Consider the following 23,556-nt stretch of genomic DNA (forward strand, 5'->3'; position numbering starts at 1 on the left):
GACGAACGCTCCTGATGCCTCGGGCCTCGTGTTTTCGCCGTTCCTGCTTCTGAGCGATCAAGCCCAAGGGAGAGAGGGGTTTTAGGAATGATTTTGCCACCGAAAGATGACCTTGGAAAATAACGCGGCTGCATCGGTCCGCCAGTCGGATCCACCGAACCGGAGCAGGGTAGTGCTGGCCAACATGCGTGTAAAAATGGCCTCGCTAAGGAGAAGCTGCTGGGAATGGATTTTGCCCCTGCTTCATCGTGAAGGCCTCTGTTATTGGGGATAGTGGCCTGCCCCTGTCTCACTGACAACACCACCTAGAATTGTTGGAATATTTCTGTCTCCCTCCTGATCGCAGTTGGTCTTCACAGTATCCTGGGGTGGTAGAGACAGGCAAGGGTGTGTCCTCATTTTTCAGAGGAGGAAACTGAGGCCCAGAGAAGTGGAGTGAGTTCTCTGAGTCAAGTAATCAATCAGTGGTATTTATTAAGCACTTACTATGTGCGGAGCCTTGTACCAAGCACAAAGGAGAATACAATTCAACAGCAGTTCACAAGGGGCTTACAGTCTAAATGGGGAGAAGGCAGTAAAGGAAATCGCAGTTAAAAGAAATGGCAGAGTGTAAGGAAATGTACATAAATGCTGTGGAGCTGGGATGGGGAGAATATCAAGTGCTTAAGGGGTACAGATTGGGGGTAGAGGGGAGGGTGTAAGGGGAAATGTTTAGTCTGGGAAGGCATTTTGGCAGAGATGTGATTTTTAGAAGGGTTTTGAAGATGGGGAGAGAGGCAGTTGCAGAGCTGGGACTCCAGCCTAGGCCTCCTGCCTCATGGCCCCATGCTCCTTCCACTGGCCCAGGCGCTGCCAGGAGTCACCGGCACCAAGGACTGTACTAGAGGAGGGTAGCAGGGGGCGGTCTCAGGCCTCCGACTAAACCAGAACCCCTTGGGGTTTGGTTCTGGCCAGAAGAAAGCTGATGTGTTGGGGGAGAGGGGCTGGTCCCTCCAAACATCCACCAAGCTAGCTCTCTTCCTCCCTTCAAAGCCCTACTGAGAGCTCACCTCCTCCAAGAGGCCTTCGCAGACTGAGCCCCCTTTTTCCTCTTCTCCTCCCCATCCCCCCCGCCCTACTCCTTCCCCTCCCCACAGCACCTGTATATATGTTTGTACAGATTTATTACTCTGTCGTACTTGTACATATTTACTATTCTATTTATTTTGTTAATGATGCGCATTTAGCTTTAATTCCATTTGTTCTGATGACTTGACACCCGTCCACATGTTTTGTTGTCTTTCTCCCCCTTCTAGACTGTGAGCCCGTTGCTGGGCAGGGACCATCTCCATATGTTGCCAACTTGTACTTCCCAAGCGCTTAGTACAGTGCTCTGCACACAGTAAGCGCTCAATAAATACGATTGAATGAATGAATGGTGTGTGTGTGCGTGCGCGTGTGTGCATGCATGCACGCACACATGCACCCATGCACTGAATCAGTACGTGTGTGAGATACTCTGAATTTTCCCACGGTCTTTCTACCAGTGACCATAGGAGGCACAGCCATCACCCTGTGGCTTTGGGACCTTGGTACGTGAGGTGGTGCAAAGCATGGACTCAGTGGGCTCACCCTTCTCCCCAATTCCCCCCTTCCCTGCCCCACACACGCTTTGCTGAGCCCAGGCTTCCGACATTGCTGTCGACCCAGGTTCTTTCCAGTCTGCCTTTAATCCATTCTTGAATTCTCTTGCCCTCAGCATTTTCTCTTGGAAAATAAGCTCATATTTTCTCTCTCTCCCTTTCCCCTCAGTGTGAAATCTGCATGTGCAATATTTCTGTGTTTGAGGACCCAGTGGACATGCCGTGTGGACATGACTTCTGCAGAGCGTGCTGGGAGGCGTGAGTATTTGCCCCTTGGTTTCCCTGAAGGTGGCCGTCCACCTGCTGTCATGTTAGTGGGGGCTGGCTCTTTCCAGCTCCCTAATGATTCTGATCCATGTTTCTCCTGGTGTTTGAGGTATTTGCGGGTGAACGGCCTGGCCCCCAGCCTCGCTCAGCCAAACTCTCCGACAGCACCAGTGAGGGTCTAGTCGGGGCCGTAAAGGCCCAGAATGGTGGCTTTCTGGCCTGTTAGCAGTTCGAAGCCTGCTGCTCCCCTCCTCCCTAAAATCCCCACCTCCTTTTCAGCCCAGCACACAACCGATAAAAAGTTGGCATTTATGTGTTCTAGTTCCTACCTGATATTTAAACAGAATAAAACCTTGTTTGCTCTTCTCAGGCTTTATATGTAAATAAAAACTCAATTTCTTGGCTTCATGTTGTTGGGCAACAGAGGCCTGCTCACACTCACGGCCCGTTTTGACTGCTAATTCGAGTTAGCCCAATACAGCCGCACCCCCACGTTTGTCCAGATGGCCGTCTGCCATAAGTTACCCCCTGCCATGGCCTCCCCATTAATTGCCTGTGAATCCTTTGATTGTGGGGAAAAGGCCTTAGAAATCCCACTTCCTGGGGCTTTGAGCCAGTCATTCCAGCTGGCCAGAGAGATGAGGGACGGAGACGGGAGCGGGTTGGTGCAGGGGAAGTTCAAAGGATGATGCCGGCGTCTGTTGTGTCTGACGTAGCGATGCATGACAGTAGTCAGGCCATCAATAATAATAATCGTGGTACTTTTCATAGGGGTTGATACAGGTTAATCAGGTTAGACACAGTCCCTTTCCCACTTGGGGCTCACAGTCTTAATCTTCATTTTATAGATGAGGTAACCGAGTCACGGAGAAGTAAAGTGACTTTCCCAAGGTCACGCAGCAGACAAGTGGCAGAGCTGGGTTTAGACTCTCTGACTCTGACTCTCAGACACACGTTCTTCTCATTAGGCCATGCAGCTTCTCTGTCAATGGCTGCGGGCTTGTGACCTTCCTTCAGCTGGGTTCTTGTGGCAAAAATGTTGACTGTTTTAGAGAACACATCCCCTAGTCAGTCATTCAGTCATATTTATTAAATCCTTTCAGTGTGCAGAGCTCTGAATCCCAGGGCTCAGACTGGGGTTCGGTTTAGTTGAGTTTGGCTGGACACCGCCTCTTCGCTCACCTTCATTTCAACTAATACGGAAGCGGCTCTTGAAAGAAATGTGGTTTCTGTGTTGCTTCGTTCTTTAGTTGCAAATGGAGAAAGGTGGGTTTTTTTGGTTTTTGTTTTTGGTATTCATTAAGTGCTTACCTTCATTAGAGGCCTTCCCAGACTGAGCCCCCTTTTTTCCTCTCCTCCTCCCCATCCCCCCCGCCCTACCTCCTTCCTCTCCCCACAGCACCTGTATATATGTTTGTACAGATTTATTACTCTATTTATTTTACTTGTACATATTTACTATTCTATTTATTTTGTTAATGATGTGCATTTAGCTTTAATTTTATTTATTCTGACGACTTGACACCTGTCCACATGTTTTGTTTTGTTGTCTGTCTCCCCCTTCTAGACTGTGAGCCCGTTGTTGGGTAGGGACCGTTTCTATGTCGCCGACTTGTGCTTCCCAAGCGCTTAGTACAGTGCTCTGCACACAGTAAGCGCTCAATAAATATGTTCTGAGGTAGATTCGGGATAATCAGGTTGGACACAGTTCGTGTCCCACGTGGGACTCACAGTCTTAGTCCACATTGTATAGATGAGGTAACTGAGACAGAGAGAAGTCAAGGGACTCGTTCTTAAGTTTTGTTTGAATGACAAGGAAAGGCCGGTAAGGGTGAGACCCACTGCCTTTCAGTTGGTCTCTTTTGGTCCGGCCCAAGGTCAGCCTTGGGTGGGCACACGTTATCTAGGCTAGAGTCAAATGTGCCCCTTGGGTGACTCAGGCTGCAAAAGGAATCGGTTCCCATTCCTTGGCCCCCGCGCCCGGCTGATGACGGATGTGTCGTTTTGCTAGGTTCCTGAATTTGAAAATTCAGGAGGGAGAAGCTCATAACATTTTCTGCCCAGCCTACGAGTGCTTCCAGCTGGTCCCTGTGGAGGTCATCGAGAGCGTGGTCTCCCGGGAGATGGACAAACGCTACCTCCAATTCGACATCAAGGTACAGGCCACACGAATCCCCAGTGTCTGGTGGGGAAGTCCGCCCGCTTCCATGGCGAGCCGGAGGCCTCCCTGGGCCTGCCGCTTGCGTCTGGATCAGGAGGCTCGAGCCCTTGAGGCCCAGGCAAGCCAGTGACCCCGGTTGGCCCCAGCCCAAGCTGGCCCAGGGGCCGCTGGGCTGCAGGCGGGGGTTGCATGGGGTTTTCTGGCAGGGCAGAGGGTGCCAAGCGCCATGCGGGCAGCCCTGCTCTAAGCCCCAGCAGCCCTGAGTTCTAGTGCTGCCAAGGCTGATTGGGAATGTGAGTGCCCCCTCGGGGGGAACCCTCTCTCCACTCCCCCACCCCCACACTGGGCCTCAACTGGCCTGGACCATGTGTCGTGCATGTGGCCTGGGCTGGCCTAGACCATGTCAGCTGGTCATGGCCACAGCTGGACCAGACCACGTGTAACGTGTGTGGCCCAGGCTGGACTGCACCCCGTGTCAGCTGCACATCGCCTGCATGACCCCTTAATCTAAGAAAAGGATGGAACGAGAGTCGGTCCAAGTGTATGAGTGGTCATGCTGGTTTGTCAACCTACTGGGGGCTTTACCGGTTTGGATACCTGTCACCACGTGGCTCCTCGGGCTGTTAGCTCCATCCTGGCATGGGATGGAATCTGCGCTCCACCTCCCCCCGCACTGACTCTCTCCTGGTGTTTTTTCATCCCAGGCCTTTGTGGAAAACAATCCTGCCATTAAGTGGTGCCCCACGGCCGGCTGTGAGCGAGCCGTCCGGCTGACCCAGCAAGGATCCGCCATCGCCGGCTCGGACACCCTCAGCTTTCCGCTGCTGAGTGCGCCTGCCGTGGACTGTGGGAAAGGACATCTCTTCTGCTGGTGAGCACCGAGGGACTCCTGGAGGGAAGGACCGGGCCAGGGCATCCCAGTGGGTCATTAGCATGAACCCAAAGGCATTCTCTGAGGAGATAATAATGATAATAATAATGTTGGTATATGTTAAGCGCTTACTATGTACCAAGCACTGTTCTAAGCACTGGGGTAGATACAAGGCAATTAGGTTGTCCCACATGAGGCTCACAGTCTTAATCCCCGTTTTACAGATGAGGTAACTGAGGCACAGAGAAGTTAAGTGACTTGCCCACAGTCACACAGCTGACAAATGGCAGAGCCGGGATTAGAACCCAGAACCACTGACTCCCAAGCCTATGCTCTTTCCACTAAGCCACGGAAGTGAGACCTCAAATGTCGGGGGAGGTTGGACTATTCTGATACCGTCGACCTTCCTGCTAGGCGACAGTCGCCCTCCTGAGAAACCGGCCTTTAGGGAAGAATCGTGTTCGAGGCCTCACCCTCGGCTGGCACAGGTCCCGTCCCAGCCCCAGTTAGGCTACTGCCCAGACAGATGCACCTCGTGGCGGGGAAAACGTTCCTCAGTTCTCCAAAGGGCTTATGAAAGAAGGTGACGGGAGGACTGACTAGCCATCAGATGGTCTTTCCAGCCACATCCGAACCCATTGGCATGATCCACTGTCCGAGCCCTGAGGACGGCTTGAGCCCCATAGACGGAACTGTTGCCGCCCGGCTTCCTACAGGTGCAGCTGTGGATCCTCAGAGCTCTGAAAGTTGGTCTTTTTGTAACCTTCTTCCTTCTCGATCAACCAGTCAATCAGTGGTGCTTACCCTCTGCAGAGCGCTGTGCTAAGCACACTTGGAAGAGTCCAGTAGAGCTGGTAGACACGATCCCTGCCCCCCTAAAACCTTCTAGTCTACTGTGTGCAGAGCACTGTATTAAGCACTGGAAATAGCACAATAGAGGTAGTAGGCATAATCCCCGCCCTCCAAGACCTCACAGTGTGACACGTTGTAATTGTAAAAATCGCTTCAGAATGAAGCAGTGACATGGAGCGAAGTGTAGCATTCACTGGATTCTCAGGAGTGGAAGTAACAAATCCCATGAGTTCCCTTTCCTTCATTTCCAAGCTTTAGCAAGTTTGATCTTATATTTTGCTGTAAATCCCCACTTTGTGCCCAAGTTCTGTGTCTGACCTAATTATCTGGGATCTGCCCTATGCTTAGTGCAGTGTTTGACATGTAGCAATAATAATAATAATAATAATGATAATGGCATTTATTAAGCACTTACTATGTGCAAAGCACTGTTCTAAGCACTGGGGAGGTTACAAGGTGATCAGGTTGACCCAGGGGAGGCTCACAGTCTTAATCCCCATTTTACAGATGAGGTGACTGAGGCCCAGAGAAGTGAAGTGGCTTGCCCAAAGTCACACAGCTGACAAGTGGCAGAGCCGGGATTTGAACCCACTACCTCTGACTCCAAAGCCCGTGCTCTTTCCACTGAGCCACGCTGCTTCTCATGTAGCAGTAGTGTTGTTAAGTAGGCACTTAACAATATCACCATTATCATTCTTCTGATTATTATTATTATTATTATTATTGTTATGGGGCTTTGCATCTGACCAGCAATCAGAAAGGGAAATCCACCCCAGCAGGTGGATGCTTCCTTCTGTAGTGTCAGAAGTGGTGTGGGCTCGTGCCCCCTTCCCCGCCATCACAATGAGCTTGCCTCCCTCCCCAGAGCACCTCCACTACCCTCCTGGCGCCAAAGGCAGCGTGACAGATTGTATGAGAGAAGAGGCCCGGAACTTCTGAGGGTTTTTTCCACCTAAGACAAGAGCAGCCCTTTTGTGCAAAAAACAGAGGGAAATCATTTTTCAAAACCAAAAAGTTGTTTCCATATTTATTTCCCTTCCTGGGGCTCTGTGCGCTCATAAGTGCCAACAACAAGAACTGTTGCAAGCTCAGAAATGTGCATTGAATAAACATCTCGGCCTTTGATCCTGAGCAAAAATCCTCCTCTTTAATGGATGTCATTGTGCTAGACCTCGGCCCCTCCCTTGCTCGCCGCCTTTATTGGCGGTGTTCAGGATGCTGCAGATGTCAAAATCTATTTTGCTCCCAGAAGCTTTTTTTAAAAAGGGAGTCGTGATGAGTCTGGATTCCATCTTGGCACACCTACACCCAAGCACCATCTGGAGTCAGCCTGCTCATGGCAGCGGTGACAGCAACTCCGACGGTGGTGAATTTCTTGCCCTCGTGGAGATCTTTCCCACCAGCCCGAAAACGAGGGTTGGGAAAACCGGCTTCCTCCCGGAGCCAACTCATCAGTGTTCGGCCCCTTGACCCCGACCAGTGGCCCCCTGGCAGTGGTCAATCGTTGGTCTGTAAATGAATGAATGAATGAATGAATGAATGAATGGCATTCTTTGAGTGCTTTAACGTATGCAGAGCCCTGGACTATATGCTTCCAGTCACTGCATATTGCTGCTGCTGGCGGAGTGGCCGTGCGCTTGATTGGGTCGCAGACACCTCGTTAATCGCCTGGAGCATTGGTTTATACAGCACTGATTGGATGCCTATAGGGGCCAGGGCAGAACCCTGGCCTGGACCTTTGAGGGACCTTATCAGAATAAAAGATGTGATCCCTGCCCTTGGAGAATTTATAGGCTAATGAGAGATGCAGGGGAGATACAGGAGCAAAAATACCAGCATTAAGAGGTTCAATCACATCTCCACGAAGGCCCTTCCTAAGGCAGATGGAAGTGAGCTTTTTTTTTTGGTTTTCTCTTCAGGCATTTTTTAAGCACTTATTATCTGCTAAACTCTAGGGTAGAGCAAAGGTTATAACAAAAGATGCAGTCCCTAACCCATACAGAGCTCTCAGTGTATCTTATCTCCATTTTACAACCGAGAAAATTGAAGCCCAGAGAAGTGACCTGAGTTCTAATCCTAGCCCTGCCGTTTGCCTGCTGCCTGGCCTTTGGCAAGTCACATAACTTTTCTGCACCTCAGTTACCTCATCTGTAAAATGGGGACTAAGATTGTGAACCGCATGTGGGATAGAGACTGTTCAACCTGGTTAACCTGTGTCTACCGCAGCACTTAGTACAGAGCTTGGCGCATAGTACGTGCTTAACAAATACCATAAAAAAGTGAAGTGACTTGCCCAAGGTCATGCAGCCGGCCAGCAGGGGAGAAGGGACTCAAACTAGTATCCTAACTCCCTGTCCCATGCTCTTCCCATTAAGCCACACTGTCTCCCAGTGCTCCATTCCAGGAACACTTTCCCCTGCTTGTGGAAGCTGTCATTGATTTCAAGCTGGACATGTTGGGCGCATGGTTCAGCCTGGTAAAATGTTCCCCTCCCTCCCTCCATCTCAGCTCTCCACGCCCTCCACCTTAAGGTGGCATCTGGAAAGCCTAGGTTTCCACAGTCCAGCCTCCCATTCCCAACAAGGTGGGCCCGGCAGTAGATGAGCTGGGCGCTGCTTCTGCACCCAGTCTACTTCTTTCATTTAATCAATCAGTCAGTCGATGGTGTTCCTTCACCACTTAGTCTGAGTACAGCCCCGGACTAAGCACCGGGAAGAATACGACAGTAGAGTGGTTAGACCCCATTCCCACCCTCAAGGATCTTCCATTTATTTGTGGTATTAATGTCGTCTCCCCCTCTAGACTGTAAGCTCATTGTGGGCAGGCAGTGTATCTGTTTATCATTCTATTGTACTTCCCCAAGCGCTTAGTACAGTGTTCTACAAACAGTAAGCACTCAATAAATGCAATTTACTGACTTTTTGACTGACTTCCAGTTTGGTGCTTCCCTGAGGAGAATTCTCTTGCCGAATAGTCGCACACTGCTCAGCCAGTCAGCACCCCCAGGCTCCAACTAGAGTCTGGTTCAGGGGGCTAAGACCGCCAGCTCAGCTGGCTCTCCTGGTGAGGTCAGACACTGGTTGGGAACAGAGGGGAGACAGGGGAGCTTCCAGCCTCAGACACCGCACAGGCCTGGTCTCCCCACGGGCAAGAATGATTTCGCTTCACATCTGACCTCCCGGGCTGGTTGTCTTGGAAGTAGTGGTGGCTGCCCATGCCCAGATCAGATGGGGTAAGGACTGCCCTCTGTGGGCTCCAAACCCCGGCCCCATAGTGCCAGGATCAAGCCAGGCCCCCGGTGGGTGCTCAGCACCTGCTACCAGGACAGAGAAGGGAGCAGCGAGAGATCGCATAGGGGAATGGGCAGTTGGTTTCTCCGATCCTTCCATTCAGCCTCTCCACCGCCTGGAGTTGAAGGGGCAGCTCACCTTCTCAGTGATTCCCCAGGTGCCCTACGAGTCCAAAGTACCCCGAGACTCAAGTGGAGTGAGAAGGGAACCTGCGAAACCAGGCCACTTCTGCCTATGCACTCTTCAGCCCCCGGTCTCCCCTCAGAACTCCGGGCACCAGAAGCCCATTTTGGGTTTGCCCGGCATTGGATAAGCTAAGGCCCAAACTCTCCTTTGTGAGCCCCGGAACCGATGGGATCTCTCCCCTGGTCCCGAGGACCCTCAGGCCGCCTCCCTGCCCCTGGCCCGGACAACTGCCCTGGCGTCCAGTTGTTTGGCGTCCGACACCTAGGGTGGCGATGAGGCCGAGGGAGAGCAGCTTCCTGCAGATGTGGGGGTCACCTAACATGTGCAACTCAGTTTCCTTCTCTTCTCCCCCAGGGAGTGCCTTGGCGAAGCCCACGAGCCCTGCGACTGCCCAACGTGGAAAAACTGGCTACAGAAGATCACAGAAATGAAACCGGAAGAACGTAAGAGAGATCCCGCAAGCTCCGCCAGGGGCTTGTCGGCTCTGACTGCTAATCGGCCCCACCCCGCAGGCCCCTGCCAGCTCCGGGGGAGGGAGAGGAAAACAAGAAACAAAGACGTTCGGGCGAGCTGGCTGCTCGGGAGAACCCACAGTTTTAAGTCACGTGGAGAAAATTCTGTCCTTGGTGGGTAGGGCCGGGAAATGAACTGCCCAGCTCCCCACGGTCAGTGCTTACCAGACCAGATCAATCTAGGTAGTCGTTGAATCGGCCCCGTCTCTGGGCCTCGGATGGGACCGCTCATTAGTGCTTCCGCCGGGATTGGGAGGTCGGGGGGGAGCAGCATGGATGGAAGAAGTCGGAGGCAGGGGATGGAGTTCTGTTGAGAGGGAGGAAGGGAGAGCGAAGCATTTGACTTCTGTCACTCTGGCCATTTGTCTGCATCACAGGAGAAAATCAGTCAATCAGTCTTACTTATTACGTGCTTATTGTGTGCCGAGCACTGTACTGGAGCATGAGAGGGTCCAACCCAACAGAGGTGGTAGATGCGTTCGCTGCCCACAACATGCTGACAGGCTATAGGGAAAAGAACAGGAAGGAGAATCTTACAGGTTGGAAGGGATCTGTTGCCTTCATTTATCTCTGTTCTCCCTCCTCCGCCACCAAGAAGAGTAGAGAGGTTTTGGGTGGGAGGAAAACGGGAAGAAAGAAGGGAGGGAGACCTTTGCCATTTTTAGGGTCTTCGAAGCCAGGGAGTCCACAGGGTCAGGTGTGCCAGTAGCCTGAGCCCTAGTAGATGCCAGGGGCATCAGAAGACCCGTTCTTCTGGCTGCACATACCCCGCCCACAGGGAAGCAACCCAGGAAACGTTCACATCACCCAAGTAGCCCCCAAAGAGCCGACTGTAACAGATGCTCGTTTTCGATGCGGTGCCTTCAGAATCCACTCTAAATCTTGAGTTGTTTCACTGTTTGGGTTTGAGCGTTTGAATCTGGGGTTGTTGATGTGGCCAGAACTCTGCAGTTGGCCTCGGGCTTGCCAGGCCCCCGGCATGTTAAAGGCATTCGCCTTACCTGTGAAACCCCAGCATCGGTCCTAGGAGCAGGGTGTCCAAGAGACGCAGGAGTGGGCAGTGTCCGTCGGGCTGTGGAGTTCTCCAAGGAATTGAAGCCCGGAGCCCTTTTCTCCCTTTCGTGTCGGTGAGGACTTTCCCTTTGCACCTGCAGCCCTTCAGCCCCTCGGGCTCTCTCTGGCAGTAAAACAGGGCTCTGGCCACGGGGGCTGACCCCCGGAGCCACGGCAGTTGCCGTGGCCTCCAGGTCGGAGGGCCCGAACACCCTGTGGAGTGACTAGTAAACTTTCGTGGGGAGCTGGTACCCCAGGCCCCTCTGCCACCCACCCAGATCTCTGCCCCAGGCTGGTGATGAATCACCAGTCTTGGCCAGCCCGGCTTTTTGCCGGGTCCTTGTGGGTTGGGATCCTGTCTGGCTCCCTGGCGTTGCTGCGGGTGCCTGGGAGGTGCGGATGGAAGCGCTCCCGGAGCCGGATGTGTCATTGGGAGTTGGTCGGATCCACGGGGACCAACTTCTCATTGGGAGAGCGGGGCCAGAAGGGGGCCGGTGGGGCGGGCAGGGTCTTCGGAGGCAAGTGGGACTGGGCCTAGGACAGGGCAATCATTTGGTCAATCAATCAGTAGTATTTATGGAGTACCTCCTGTGTGCAGAGTGGAGCACCTCCAATGTGCAGAGCCACCGTACTAAGCTCTTGGGAGAGTTCACTGCAACAGAGTTGGTAGACATGATCCCTGCCCACGGAGAAACTTACAGTCTAGAGGTGGGGAGACAGACAGTCCCTCTAAACTGTAAGACCTTTGAAGGTGGGAATGAGTGGTGCTCTGTTCAATAGGAAGGGGAAAAGAGTTCCAGGCCAGAGGGAGGACAGGGGCAAAGGGCTCAGTGACGAGACAGATGGGATTGAGGTACGGTGAGCGGGTTGGTATTGAAGCAATGAAGTGAGTGGCCTGAGTTGAAATAGGAGATCTCAAAGTAAGGGAGGAAGAGGAGAGCTGATTGAGGCCCTTAAACCCAATGGTAAGGGGTTTGTTTGATGTGGAGATGGCTGGGCAACCCCTGGAGGTTTTCGAGGAGTGGGGAGGTGTGGACTGACCGGTATTTTTTTTTTTTTAACAAAATGATCCGGGCAACAGGATGAACTGGAGAGCGGGAGAGACAGGAGCCAGGGAGCCCAGCAAGGAGAATGATGCAATAGTTGAGGTAGGGTATGACAAGTTGCCCGGATCCATGGATCAGCATGGTAACAGTTTGGATGGAGAGGAAGGGTTGGATTCTAGAGATATTGTGAAGGCAGAACTGACAGGACGTGGTGACAGACCAAATATTCAGGTCGAATGAGAGAGGAGAGTCAAAGATGATGCCCGTGTTATGGGCATTATGAGACAAAGTGGTGATGTTGTCTACTGTATTGAGAAAGTCTGGAGGAGAACAGGGTTTGGGTTCTCTGATAAGAAGCTCTGGGTGTAAGGTCGGCGGGACATTTGAGTAGAGATGTCCTGAAGGCAGAATGAAATTCGAGACTGCAACGAAGGAGAGAGGTTGAGGCTGGAGAAGTATATTGGGGAATTATCCATGTCGAGCTGGTATTTGAAACCATGGGAGTGCATGAGATCGCCAAGGGAGTGGGTGCAGATGGAGACGAGACGGGGAAGGCTTCAAAGTGTTAACAGCAGGCCAGGAAGTCATCATTTGGAAACTTTTCAACCCTAAATGGAAAATATTCAGCCCTTTGAGTGTTAGAGAAGCTACATGGCTTAGAGGATAGAGCACGGGCCTGGGAGTTAGAAGGACCTGGGTTCTAATCCCGGCTCTGCCACATGTCTGCTGTGTTACCTTGGGCAAGTCACTTAAGTTCTCTGGGCCTCAGTTACTCATCTGTAAAATGGGGGGTAAGACTGAGCCCCATGTGGGACAGGGACTATGTCCAACTTGATTAACTTGTATCTACCCCAGCGCTTGGAATAGTGCTTAGCACATAGTAAGCACGTAACAAGTACCGTAATAATAATTACTGTTGTTACTGTTATTATTCACAGCCACGGGGACCATCCCCCGATGGCCCCCATGGAGTTGGCCCCTCTGGTCCGGTGCCCGCAACCACCCAAGAGGTTGGATGGCAGCCCTGCCCCGGACACCTTCCATCTGGTCCGAAGCCCAGGGCCTCATTGCCTCCCCGGGGCCCTGCCCAAGCATGTTGAGCCACTGGCTCGGCTGGCTGCCTCCTTCCCTAAGGTCGCGTGACTGGGCCAGGTGCTGGCTTAGGCAGCGGTTCCTCAGAATCCACTCCGTTCTGTGTTGCCAAGGAAGAGAGATGGTCAAGAGGAGGGCGTGGCTCAGGTGAGAAGCAGCATAGCCTAGTGGATAGAGCACAGGCCTGCCGGTCAGAAGGACCTGGGCTATAATCCCAGCTCCGCCACTTGTCCGCTGTGTGACCTTGGGCAATCGTCTTTGCCGCAGTCACCTCATCTGTAAAATGGGGATTAAGACTGTGAGCCCCATGTGGAACACAGACTGTCCAACTTTATAATCCTGAACCTACCCCAGCGCTTAGAACAGTGCCTGGCACACAGTAAGTGCTTAACAAATACCATAAAAAAAAAAGGCGTCTCCCTTGTGGGCTGAATTCAGTTGTCTCAGTTTTCTCGGCTTCTGTCCGCCCACTGTTACATGCTGACTCCATAGTAGCATGGGCATTTTTTGAGTGCCAACCGGGTGAATGGTACTGTACTGAGCATTGTGCTGGACTGAGCTATGTGGCTTCCAATCATCTGTGTGTCGTCCTGCTCCCTTGATGCCCTTCCAGGGTGGCTCTGTAGATTGAACAGGACCGGACCTGCCCCAGAGCCTGGCCTGTTGGCTCTGGAGAATAGACCAGAAAGGCCAACTTGGGGCAGCCCCAGAATCTCGAGGCAAGCTCTCAGGGTGGCCAGAAGCAGGAAGTGACAGCCAGGGCCGGGGCCAGCCCCTTCCCCTAGAGCCGATACGCCACGCCACGTCGGTTCTCTGGGCCTGACTCTGAGTGGAAGCCACGGGGCCATTCTGGGAGCTCACGGTCAGTGATGCTTTCAAGGAGCTGGCCTCATCGTTTCCTGCCAGCTGACCCTTCACCTTGGACCTTGGTGGTGTCTTTGTGAGCCTGAGCCATTTCTCCGGTGTTCCCCATGTTGAGTACAAGGTTGGGGAGTGTCGAAGCAGGTTACCCCGACCATGAGTGTCCCACAGCAGGCCAGTGGTGGAGCCGAGATTCAAACTCAGGTCTTCTGGCTCCTGTGCCTGTGTTCTGTCCATTAGGCCATCCTGCCTCATGTGAAAAAGTGTTTTTTTCATTTTTTCCCCAAAGAAGCCTTTGGTTGAGACACCATAGCCAGAACTGAACACAGGCTCCTTTTGTCAATTTCCAAGAAACGTAAATTTCTTTTTTCAGAAGTTAAGAGAAAATCTGCTTGGAGCTAGTTTTTGTTGATGTGAGTTTGAAGAGTCAGCTGCCCGGGGACTTGGGAGTCCGCTGTTGGACCCAAAGCTCCTGGAAGCGAGGGCCCCACGAGATGTGAACCGCGGCCGGCTGACTTTTGGGAGCAGTTTTAACTGTGTGGTTTCCGTGGTTGGTTTCTCCAAGTGGTGGGGGTGAGTGAGGCCTACGAAGATGCCGCCAACTGCCTCTGGCTGCTCACCAACTCCAAGCCGTGCGCCAACTGCAAATCTCCCATCCAGAAGAACGAGGGCTGCAACCACATGCAGTGTGCCAAGGTAGGAGACCGGCAGCGAGGACTCGCACGGCCTGGCACAGGGTGGGGGCTGGGGGCCCAGGGCCCAGGTCCGGGTTTGGTGTTTGGATCCAGTCGCAAGTTAACCTGAAAGTCTGGCTGTGTTTCACTTGGGCTCCCATCAGCTGCCCCTTTATTGGAAAGAAAGCAAGTGTCGCTTCCTGCTGTCAAGCTTCACCCTTGCCCAAGGCACAGCAGGCTTCCATCGCCCAGACCTCCCCTTGGGGGAAACGGATGAAACAAAGGGTGGAAGGGAGGGAGGGGCCGAGGGCCTTGGGCTAAATCTCTGAGGTGCTCCCTCTGGGGAGGTACGCCCTGGGCAGGGGGCCTTGGATCAGGCACGCTGGGAACCACACAACCACACAGGCACCAAGCTCCAGCACAGACTCCAGAGTTTGTCCTTCTCTGGGCAGGAATCTGGGCCCTAGGCCTGGCCCGGTGTAACCGGGATCCTCCCCGGGGGCCTCGGGCGTCACCCCTGGTGTCCCGGCACTCCCGACCCCCTGCCACCGCTCTTCCCAGGGCTTGGAAAAACCCCAGCTTGGTGAGTGGTGGGGACTTGTCTCGCTGCGCCACTGCCATAGCCAACGGGGGCACCTGGGCTGTTGGTAAGTAGTGCTGGGGAGGATGTTGAGTTGAGATGACCCTGGCCTGTGGGCCCCAAGGGCAGTCTATCCCGGGAGATGGGATGGTTCCAACATGCCCATTTCCCTGGGGGCGGGCCAGGGGCCCGAGGAATGCTGAGAGAGCGAGCAGATGCCTTGGTCCCAGCTGAGCCACCTGGGCTCCTAGTGTCGGTGGGGAGGGGTCGGGGGGTTAGGCTAGGCAAAGGAAAGTGGCAAGAAGGTGGGCCATCACCACGGCAGCTTGGAAAGGGCAGATAGGGCAACGGTGTGGGCAGAGACCGTGACTGGGCTTCTGTTGTACTGTCCCGAGTTCTGAGTAATAGTAGTCAATCAATCTAAGCTACAGCAGAAGCTCCTTGTGGACAGGGAATGTGTCTTGTGCTTCTGCAGATCTTTCCAAAATGCTTAGTAATAACAATAATAATAATGATGATGGTATTTAAGTACTTACTATGTGCCAGGCACTGTACTAAGCGCTGGGGGCCGGGGTGGATGCAAGCAAATCGGGTTGATGGGGATATCGAGTCTTGAGATAACGGCAGGAAAGCAGAGAGGAGAAGTGGGATTATAGGTCAGATGAGAGGTCAAGTTGAGATGCGACCTCACGGTCTAGTGCAGTGCCCACAGTAGGCGTTCAGTAAATACCATTCCTACGGCTACTGTTAGGGCGACTCCACTTCAGCTGTGCACTAGGCGGCCCCCTAGTGGTTTGGATGAGGCGCTGCTCCTCCTGGAGTCCCTCCTTACCCATTCATTCATTCAGTCGTATCGAGTGCTTCCTGTCTGCAAAGCACAGTACTGAGAAGCAGAGTGGCTCAGTGGAAAGAGCACGGGCTTTGGAGTCAGTGGTCATGGGTTCAAATCCCGGCTTCGCCAATTGTCAGCTGTGTGGCTTTGGGCAAGTCACGTCACTTCTCTGTGCCTCAGTTACCACATCTGTAAAATGGGGATTGACTGTGAGCACCCCCGTGGGACACCTGATCACCTTGTAACCTCCCCAGCACTTAGAACAGTGCTTTGTACATAATAAGCGCTTAATAAAATGCCATTATTATTATTACTAAGCATTTGGAAGAGTACAGTATAACAATAAACAGACACATTCCTTGCCCACAGTGAGCTTACAGTGTAGAGAGAGAGATGGACGTTAAAATAAATAAATAGGTTACAGGTATGTATGTAAGTGCCTTACCACTGTGACAGTTTTGATTTGAGCCCCAGGGATCTGAGCTCCTTAGTCCCACAATATTCTTTTCTTTGTGTCGGTTCTTACTGGGTCTCCACCGGGAAAGTGAGTTTTGTGATCTTTGCCCCCAAAATCTTTTTCCTAGGAACCCAGGGGTCCAGAGGAAATCAATGAATCAATCAGACTATAAGCTCCTTGTGGGCATGGAATGTGTTTACCAACTCTGTTATATTGCATTCTTCCAAGCACTTAGTAGAGTGCTCTGCACATAGTAAGTGCTCAATAAATGCCATTGATTAATCAGTGACAGAGCCCCTCTGGGATGTGCAGGGCACTGTACTAAGCACCTGGGAGAGTGCCCCGAAAGCAGAAGATGATGGTCCAGGCCTTCTGGAGGCTTACGGCCTCCTCCTCGATTCTCAAAATTCGGGTTCCCTTCCCCGGATACCCCAGCTGCTGCTTTTGTGCAGCTCTCCCAGAAACCCCCACCCTCCAAAGACACGGGTCCATCGGTCCCTGCCCCCACCCCAGGATTAACACCCAGGGTGGTGTGGAGAGCCTCTCCAAGCTGATTGGGCTCCAAAGAGACTCAACCCAGGTCCCCCTTCCCCATTGCCGGGGGCTGGAAAGCGTCAGGAGCCAGAAGCTGGAAGCAGGCAGACGGGATTGAGTGAGGTGAAAACACTAGGTTGTTGCTAATTCTGTCGTATTGTACTCTCCCAAACAGTAGAGTACTCTGCACATAGTAAGTACTCAGTAAGTACCACCAATTGATTGATTGATTTTCTCCCCTCAAGTGCAAGTATGACTTCTGCTGGATCTGTCTGGAGGAGTGGAAGAAGCACAGCTCTTCCACCGGGGGCTACTACCGCTGCACACGCTACCAGGTCATCCAGCATGTGGAGGAGCAGTCCAAGGAGATGACGGTGGAGGTAAACCCAAGAAGGGGGCGGCCCTGGATGACTGGGAGACCCAAGATGAGGACCCTCTCCCCCGCCCACCCCCCTAACCTCTCTGGACCTCTGGAAAATGGGGATAGGGTCCCTAGATCCTCTCCCTCCCGGACTGTGAGCCCCCACCCGGGCGGGATGGGGCCTGGGCCTCATCTGATCCTCCTGGACCAACTCCAGCACTGAGCGTGGCACTCGGCATAGAGCGGGTGCTCGGTAAGGGCCGCCCGGAGCCAGCGGCCTTGGTTGCGGTTCCGGGGAGGCAGGAGCGGCGGTCAGTGCCGGGCTTTGCTTCCAGGCTGAGAAGAAGCACAGACGCTTTCAGGAGCTGGACCGGTTCATGCACTATTACACGAGGTTTAAGAACCATGAGCTCAGCTATCAGGTACGTCTCAGGCCAGCCTGATGGGCCGGATCGGCCCTTTCCCCTGACAGGCTGAAAGTCGGAGCGGCTCACGGCCTCCTGTTGTCTGTTTCCCCTTCCAGTTAGAGCAGCGCCTTCTAAAGACAGCCAAGGAGAAGATGGAGCAGCTGAGCAGAGCCCTGAGGGGAAGTAAGTAGCGGGTGGGCAGCGTGGGCCGGGCACCCAGTGGCTCTGGAGTCTGAGGTCCATGCCCTTCGGCAGAGCGTTTGTGCCACGCCTCTCTGTGGGCCTCCGGGCTTCTGTCCTAAGCCTCTGTGTCTGCTGCCGCTGCCCTCGTTCCCAGACTCCGACCCGTCCTGGGCTCAGGCTAGTTCTTGGCATCTGGTGCCTCCCTCGACCTCAGTCTGGGTCCCTTCCCTTCCCCGCCCCCCCACCCCCCCCAGATCCTACCCTCAGTGGGCCAGCTGTGGGCATCTTCCGAGGCGAGGTCGACCCAGGGAGAGCCTGTGCGTGTGCTCTGCCATCTGGCTTCAGCCACCACCACCACCCCCCTCCCCCTGAGCCCTGAGATCAGATTGATCTTGTTCCTAAATGATTTCCAAAAAGAGATGATTCGACAGCCAGTCCACTGAGTGAGGTGGAATTACCTGTAGGAGGTTATCCATTTCCATAGGCCTGGGAAACAGAAACACCCACCTTCACCCAGGTTAAGTCTAGGCATCTCCCCCCTTCTCCTGCATACTCTTCCTTCTCTTCCTTTTAATGGTCTCTCTGCTCTTTGACTGGGCTCTATCTCTCTGTCCCTGTCTCTCTGTCTCTCGTTTCTCGGTGTCTTTGTCTATCCACTCTGTGACACTGTCCTTGTCTCTCTTTCTCTTCTCCCCACCCCCAAAGTCTCTATCGCTCCAAACTCCTAAGTTTTTCCTTGTCTATCCTGATTGTCTCCTAGACCTTCTTTTTTTCCTTTTTATCCCTTCCTCTCCTTCTGTCATCTCCCCTCTTTTCCCCTTTCTTCCACCACCCTCTCTCCTTGCTCCCCTCATCCCAGCCCCTCACCCCATTGTCCCTGCAAACCCTGCCCCCCGCGCGCCCAACCCCACACTGAGCCAGCTCCCCGTTGCCCCACAAGGCTGGGTCTCTACCCGCTTTGGCACCTGCATTGCACTAGAGCCACCCAGGGCCAGCTGCCCCCACCCAGCCCCCCAGACCCTCCTCAGGGCCACGATTATACCCCAACCTGAGTTCAGGGAGCCCACCACTTCCCAGCAAGTGCTGTCAGTGGTTGGGGCAAAAATAGCAGTCGCTTAGGAGTGGATATGGAATGGCTGGTACCTGCCTCTCCTTACAGCCGAAGGGGTCTGCCCGGACACCACTTTCATCGAAGACGCCGTCCAGGAACTCCTCAAGACCCGGCGCATTCTCAAGTGTTCTTACCCATATGGATTCTTTCTGGAACCTAAAAGCACAAAGAAAGAAATATTTGAACTCATGCAGGTAAGATGCTGCTTTTGTCGACAGGCTGGAAGTAATTGTACTGTTGCAAAAAGCATGGCTTTTTTTTTCTGTTACTTAACGGGGCATCTGGTAGAAATTGAGAGGTTACAAAAAGTAGTTTGTTTTGTTTTGGGAAGCTCCCATGATCCCCTTTTTTCAGGACGGTCAGGCTGTTAAAACCCCGAGGGAACACTGCCCTTGTTCCCACAGAAATAATGATTTCTCTTTGGTCTCAACATCCCTTGTGCTCGGGGGTAGTTTGCAGCTCTAAAATAGCTCTGGACTGTGGGACACAAAATGTGTAGCCCATGGCGTGGGCCTGACCCGTGCAGGGGGACCCCATCTGGGCTCCACCCCCTCTGGGTGCTCGGGATGGTCCGCTGGCCGATCACGGTGAGACGGGCAGCGGGGCATGCCACTTGGATGCCGCGGCATTCCCGCTTTAGAGACTCCCCCAATATGGAAATCGCAAGATGGAAGAGCGGGGCTGGATGCGTTCAGGTTGCAGAGCGAGCGCTCTGGGAGAGCAGCCGGAGCGAGATGGCCGCCCGCCCAACACTTTCCTTTCAGATTCCAGAACCAAAATCCCCAGTGTACAAAAAGCCTGGTTTGGTGAAGAAAGCTTCTTATTCAAATGTAAACACCTGAGCCCAGGACTTCAGCCCGCCCTCCCTCCCTCAAACCCTGCGTCTCCCATCCTCCCCTGCCTGGCCCATCTGGGGGACCCTCAGAGAGCCACAAAGGCCTCAAAAGCTCCTCATTAAGTCTCTAGCTCTCTCCTTCCCTGTGGCCAGTGAGTGTGCCACCAAAGGTGTTGCTGCCGCCTCTCCCAAGACCAGCCGTGGCCTGCTGCCACTGCTGCCCAGCCCTCCCGATGGCTGGCTGGGTCAGCTCAACACCCCCTGTGCCACCGGATTGCTTGGCCGTCCCGGTGAGGGGAGACTGCCTTGCGTTCAAACCGATATATCGGTTTGCGTGACCGGGGAAGGGGCGTGGGCTCGGAACAGGCAGGCATGGGTGAGAGCTCCGGCTCAGCCCCGCTCATGGCTCCAGCCTACCATGTGACTTCAACTGGGTCTCTGAGCCTCTCTGGCCTCTGTAGAAGGGACGGTGTGGGGCTGCAAGGACACTGAGGACTGTTAGCGCCCTTTGGAGGTCCAGCCGAGGGGAGAGCATTTCCAGCCAGCCGAGGTCCCGGCCTTACTCTGGCCCAGGCCTGAGAACAGCCCTTCCCTCTCTCTACCCCAATTTCAGACGGATCTAGAGATGGTCACCGAAGACCTGGCGCAGAAAGTCAACCGGCCGTACCTACGCACACCCCGCCACAAAATCATCCGGGCCGCCTGCCTCGTGCAGCAGAAGAGACAGGAGTTCTTGGCCTCGGTAGCCCGAGGGGTGGCACCGGCAGACTCGCCCGAAGCCCCCAGGCGCAGGTAACCTCAAGAGGGATCGGGGGGCTCGGGCAGGGGAAGGCCCGAGTCTTGTCAGGAAGGCACCTAGATCCTCAGTATCTATAACAGTAATAATGATAGTAGAAATAATAATAATAATGGTGATATTTGCTAAATGCTTACTATGTGCCGTGCACTGTTCTAAGTGTTGGGGTAGATACAAGGTAATCAGGTTAGGCACAGTCCCTGTCCTACAAGGGGCTTACACTCTTAATCCCCATTTGACAGGTGAGGTAACTAGAGGCATTGAGAAGTTAAGTGACTTGCCCAGAGCCACACAGCAGATGTGTGGAGGAGCCGGGATTAGATCCCAGGTCCCTCTGGGCCTCAGGCCCATTCCCTGTCCATGGGTGTGGACTTGGTGTGGGATCATTTGGTCTGGTCCCCTGGCTCCCGACAGAGAATCCGGGTTGGAGACCTCGCAGCCGTCCCCCCTGCCTCGGACACCAGCCATTCCTATGCCGTCTTGTGTGGTTTCTTAGCCTGAGCCAGGGCGGGTCCCAAGCCGAGCCCCTGCGACTTGCTGGAACCGTGTATTAGTGGCTCTGAACCACCGTCCTAGAGTAACTGTCAGGGGCGGATGTCTGAGTGGCTGGTCAGGTAGTGGGGATTCGCGGGTCTTCTGGCTAGGGCCGTGTGGATTAGCAGGCTGTGCGAGGCCCAAGCATTCTGTCCCTCAGGGCTGCTGGGGCAGTGGTGAATGGTACCAATACGAGCAGCCCCCGTGGTGGGGGGTCTTGGGGTTCCATATCTCAGGGTTTGACCTCAGTCGTGGTTATCGACCCCTTACTGTATGCAGAGCACTACACTAAGTGCTTGGGAGAGTACCGTATAACAAAATAACAAACCCACTCCCTGCCCACAACAAGCTTACAGCCACCCGTCAACGGGCCTCGCCAGGCTGAGGTGTGAGGGCGATCTGAAAGCAGCCAACTTCTGCAGGTGTTTGCGGACAGCAAGCGGTTTGATTTTGTGATGGTTCACTCATTCATTCATTCAGTCGTATTTATTAAGCACTTACTGTGTGCAGAGCACTGTACTAAGCACTTGGAAAGTACAGTTCAGCAACAGATAGAGACAATCCCTACCCAACAACGGGCTCACAGTCTTGAAGTGGGGAGGGGAGAGTCCACCAAACACTCATCAGGGCTATCTGCATGCACACAGAAGTGCAAATTGTCCCACTCCCAGGGGGTGGCTGGAGCAGAGGTCCGGGTGGGGGGCTTCGAGTCGTGTGCTTTCTCATGGAGCGCCGGACCGACACCCAGCCACGGCCCCTGGAACACCACCGGGCTGTCGGGATTGCACGTAATTCTGGCCGTCGACGGGGAATCGGTTTCATCCGGCGATGAGCTTAGGCCAGGGGGGTCCTTTGTCAGATTTATTCATTCAATCGTATTTATTGAGCGCTTACTGTGTGCAGAGCACTGTACTAAGCACTGTACTGTCAAATGGGCTGGCCACATTGCCTCACTGAGCATTGTTGACCTGGCGGCGCTCTGTCCGATTTGTTCACAGCTTTGCCGGCGGAACGTGGGACTGGGAATATTTGGGATTTGCATCACCTGAGGTAACTGTTTCCTTCGCGATCCCATTGTGAACGGTGTCCTCCCCGGCGTGCACCGTTTCTGCCCAGGGGTGCCCCAGCCTGCCCTGGATCAAAATCCCTGCCTTCCCTCACCCACACCTGTGATCAGTCAGTCAATAAATAGTATGTGCTGCTGAGCTCCTGCTGGGGGTGGAGCACTTGGGCGAGCGCCCCGGGGGTACCTCACGGAACCTTTCTTGGTTCAAAATGGTGCAGGAGGGCATGGGCAGTTGCCGTTTTACATTGTCTTTCGTCACTGCAAGGTAAGAGAGAGCCTGGAAAAAACGGTTTTGGAAAATGAACTTTTTTTTTTCAACGTGGCTGTAAATACGCTCAATGTAGAGGCCCCTCTGCATGTGCTGTCGGTCCAGTCTGCGTGGACAAATAAGTTTGACTCCTGCTTGGATATCTATATTGGAAGAATCCGTGGGCAGATTTTAGGTCCAAGCAGGACGCAAACTGATGGCAGGCTCCCCCTCGCTCCGTCTCTCCCTCTCTCCATCCCTCCATCCCTCCCAGCCAGGTCATCCCTGAAATCTTCCCTGGGACGGTGAGTGGGATGTGAGCAGCCCAGCGAAATGGGGAGGGCACAGGGGGGATCACAGAGGGGGTGGGTGAGCCCCTGCTTAGCAGCAGCAACTGCAGCCGCTGCAGCCACCAGCTCCAGGCCCAGGAAGTGGACAACGGAGGGTTCCCTGCCCACAGGAGGGTTACCAGCTCGTTTGTCGCACCCCTAGCCCTTTAGCCACTGCCACCGCCATGACCACCTCAATGTGGGGAGGAGGGTTCCACGTTTCACATCAAGGTGGTGACGGTTAGGGGCTCAGCAACAACTTTCGAGAAGGTCTGGGTGGAATGGGCTCTGGAAAGGAGGAGGAGAAGAAGGAAGAAGAGAAGGAGGAGGAGTCAGACCTGTGAGGAAATGAAAGAGCTCGTGGCCAATGGCCTCGGCAGACCTCTCCGGAGGTTGTTTGGTGTTCAGGAGTGGTTTCTGGGGAGAGGGGCAGCTCAGCGGGGGCTGTGTTCGTCGCAGGGGCTCCTCAGACCCGTGCGGGCAGGGTCAGGACCAATTGCAGAGAAAGAAGCCGTTGAAAGCAGCAGCCCCGCTCGGTTCCAGCCGGGGTCCCAGGCAGCTCCAAGAGTGGAGGGCTGCCCCAAGGGAAAGCCACTTAAAGATACCGGCCTGCCTATAGTTGCCACTATTGGGTTATTTGTTAAAAAATTTACTAGGTGCGAAGCATTGTACTGAGTGCTGGGGCAGAGACAGTTTTCATTCATTCATTCACTCAATCAGTCGTATTTATTGAGCGCTTACTGTGTGCACAGCAGTGTACTAAGCGCTTGTGAAAGTACAGTGCAACAATAAACAGA

At 53.7% G+C, this 23,556-nt stretch overlaps 1 protein-coding gene across 1 annotated transcript in view; it reads left to right on the forward strand.

Moving 5' to 3' along the window:
• Window positions 1-23,556, forward strand: part of ANKIB1 (ankyrin repeat and IBR domain containing 1) — a 62,799-nt gene that overhangs the window by 31,528 nt on the left and 7,715 nt on the right. Inside the window, exons 6-16 of the mRNA XM_038765789.1 lie at window positions 1,792-1,880; window positions 3,901-4,045; window positions 4,755-4,921; window positions 9,604-9,692; window positions 14,379-14,509; window positions 17,136-17,270; window positions 17,587-17,673; window positions 17,775-17,841; window positions 19,001-19,146; window positions 20,401-20,579; window positions 22,116-22,167. Of these exons, the coding sequence (XP_038621717.1) occupies window positions 1,792-1,880; window positions 3,901-4,045; window positions 4,755-4,921; window positions 9,604-9,692; window positions 14,379-14,509; window positions 17,136-17,270; window positions 17,587-17,673; window positions 17,775-17,841; window positions 19,001-19,146; window positions 20,401-20,579; window positions 22,116-22,167 (1,287 nt within the window). The remainder of the gene's footprint in view (window positions 1-1,791; window positions 1,881-3,900; window positions 4,046-4,754; window positions 4,922-9,603; window positions 9,693-14,378; window positions 14,510-17,135; window positions 17,271-17,586; window positions 17,674-17,774; window positions 17,842-19,000; window positions 19,147-20,400; window positions 20,580-22,115; window positions 22,168-23,556) is intronic.

This window comes from Tachyglossus aculeatus, chromosome 2, assembly GCF_015852505.1.
Source record: "Tachyglossus aculeatus isolate mTacAcu1 chromosome 2, mTacAcu1.pri, whole genome shotgun sequence".
NCBI lineage: Eukaryota > Metazoa > Chordata > Mammalia > Monotremata > Tachyglossidae > Tachyglossus > Tachyglossus aculeatus.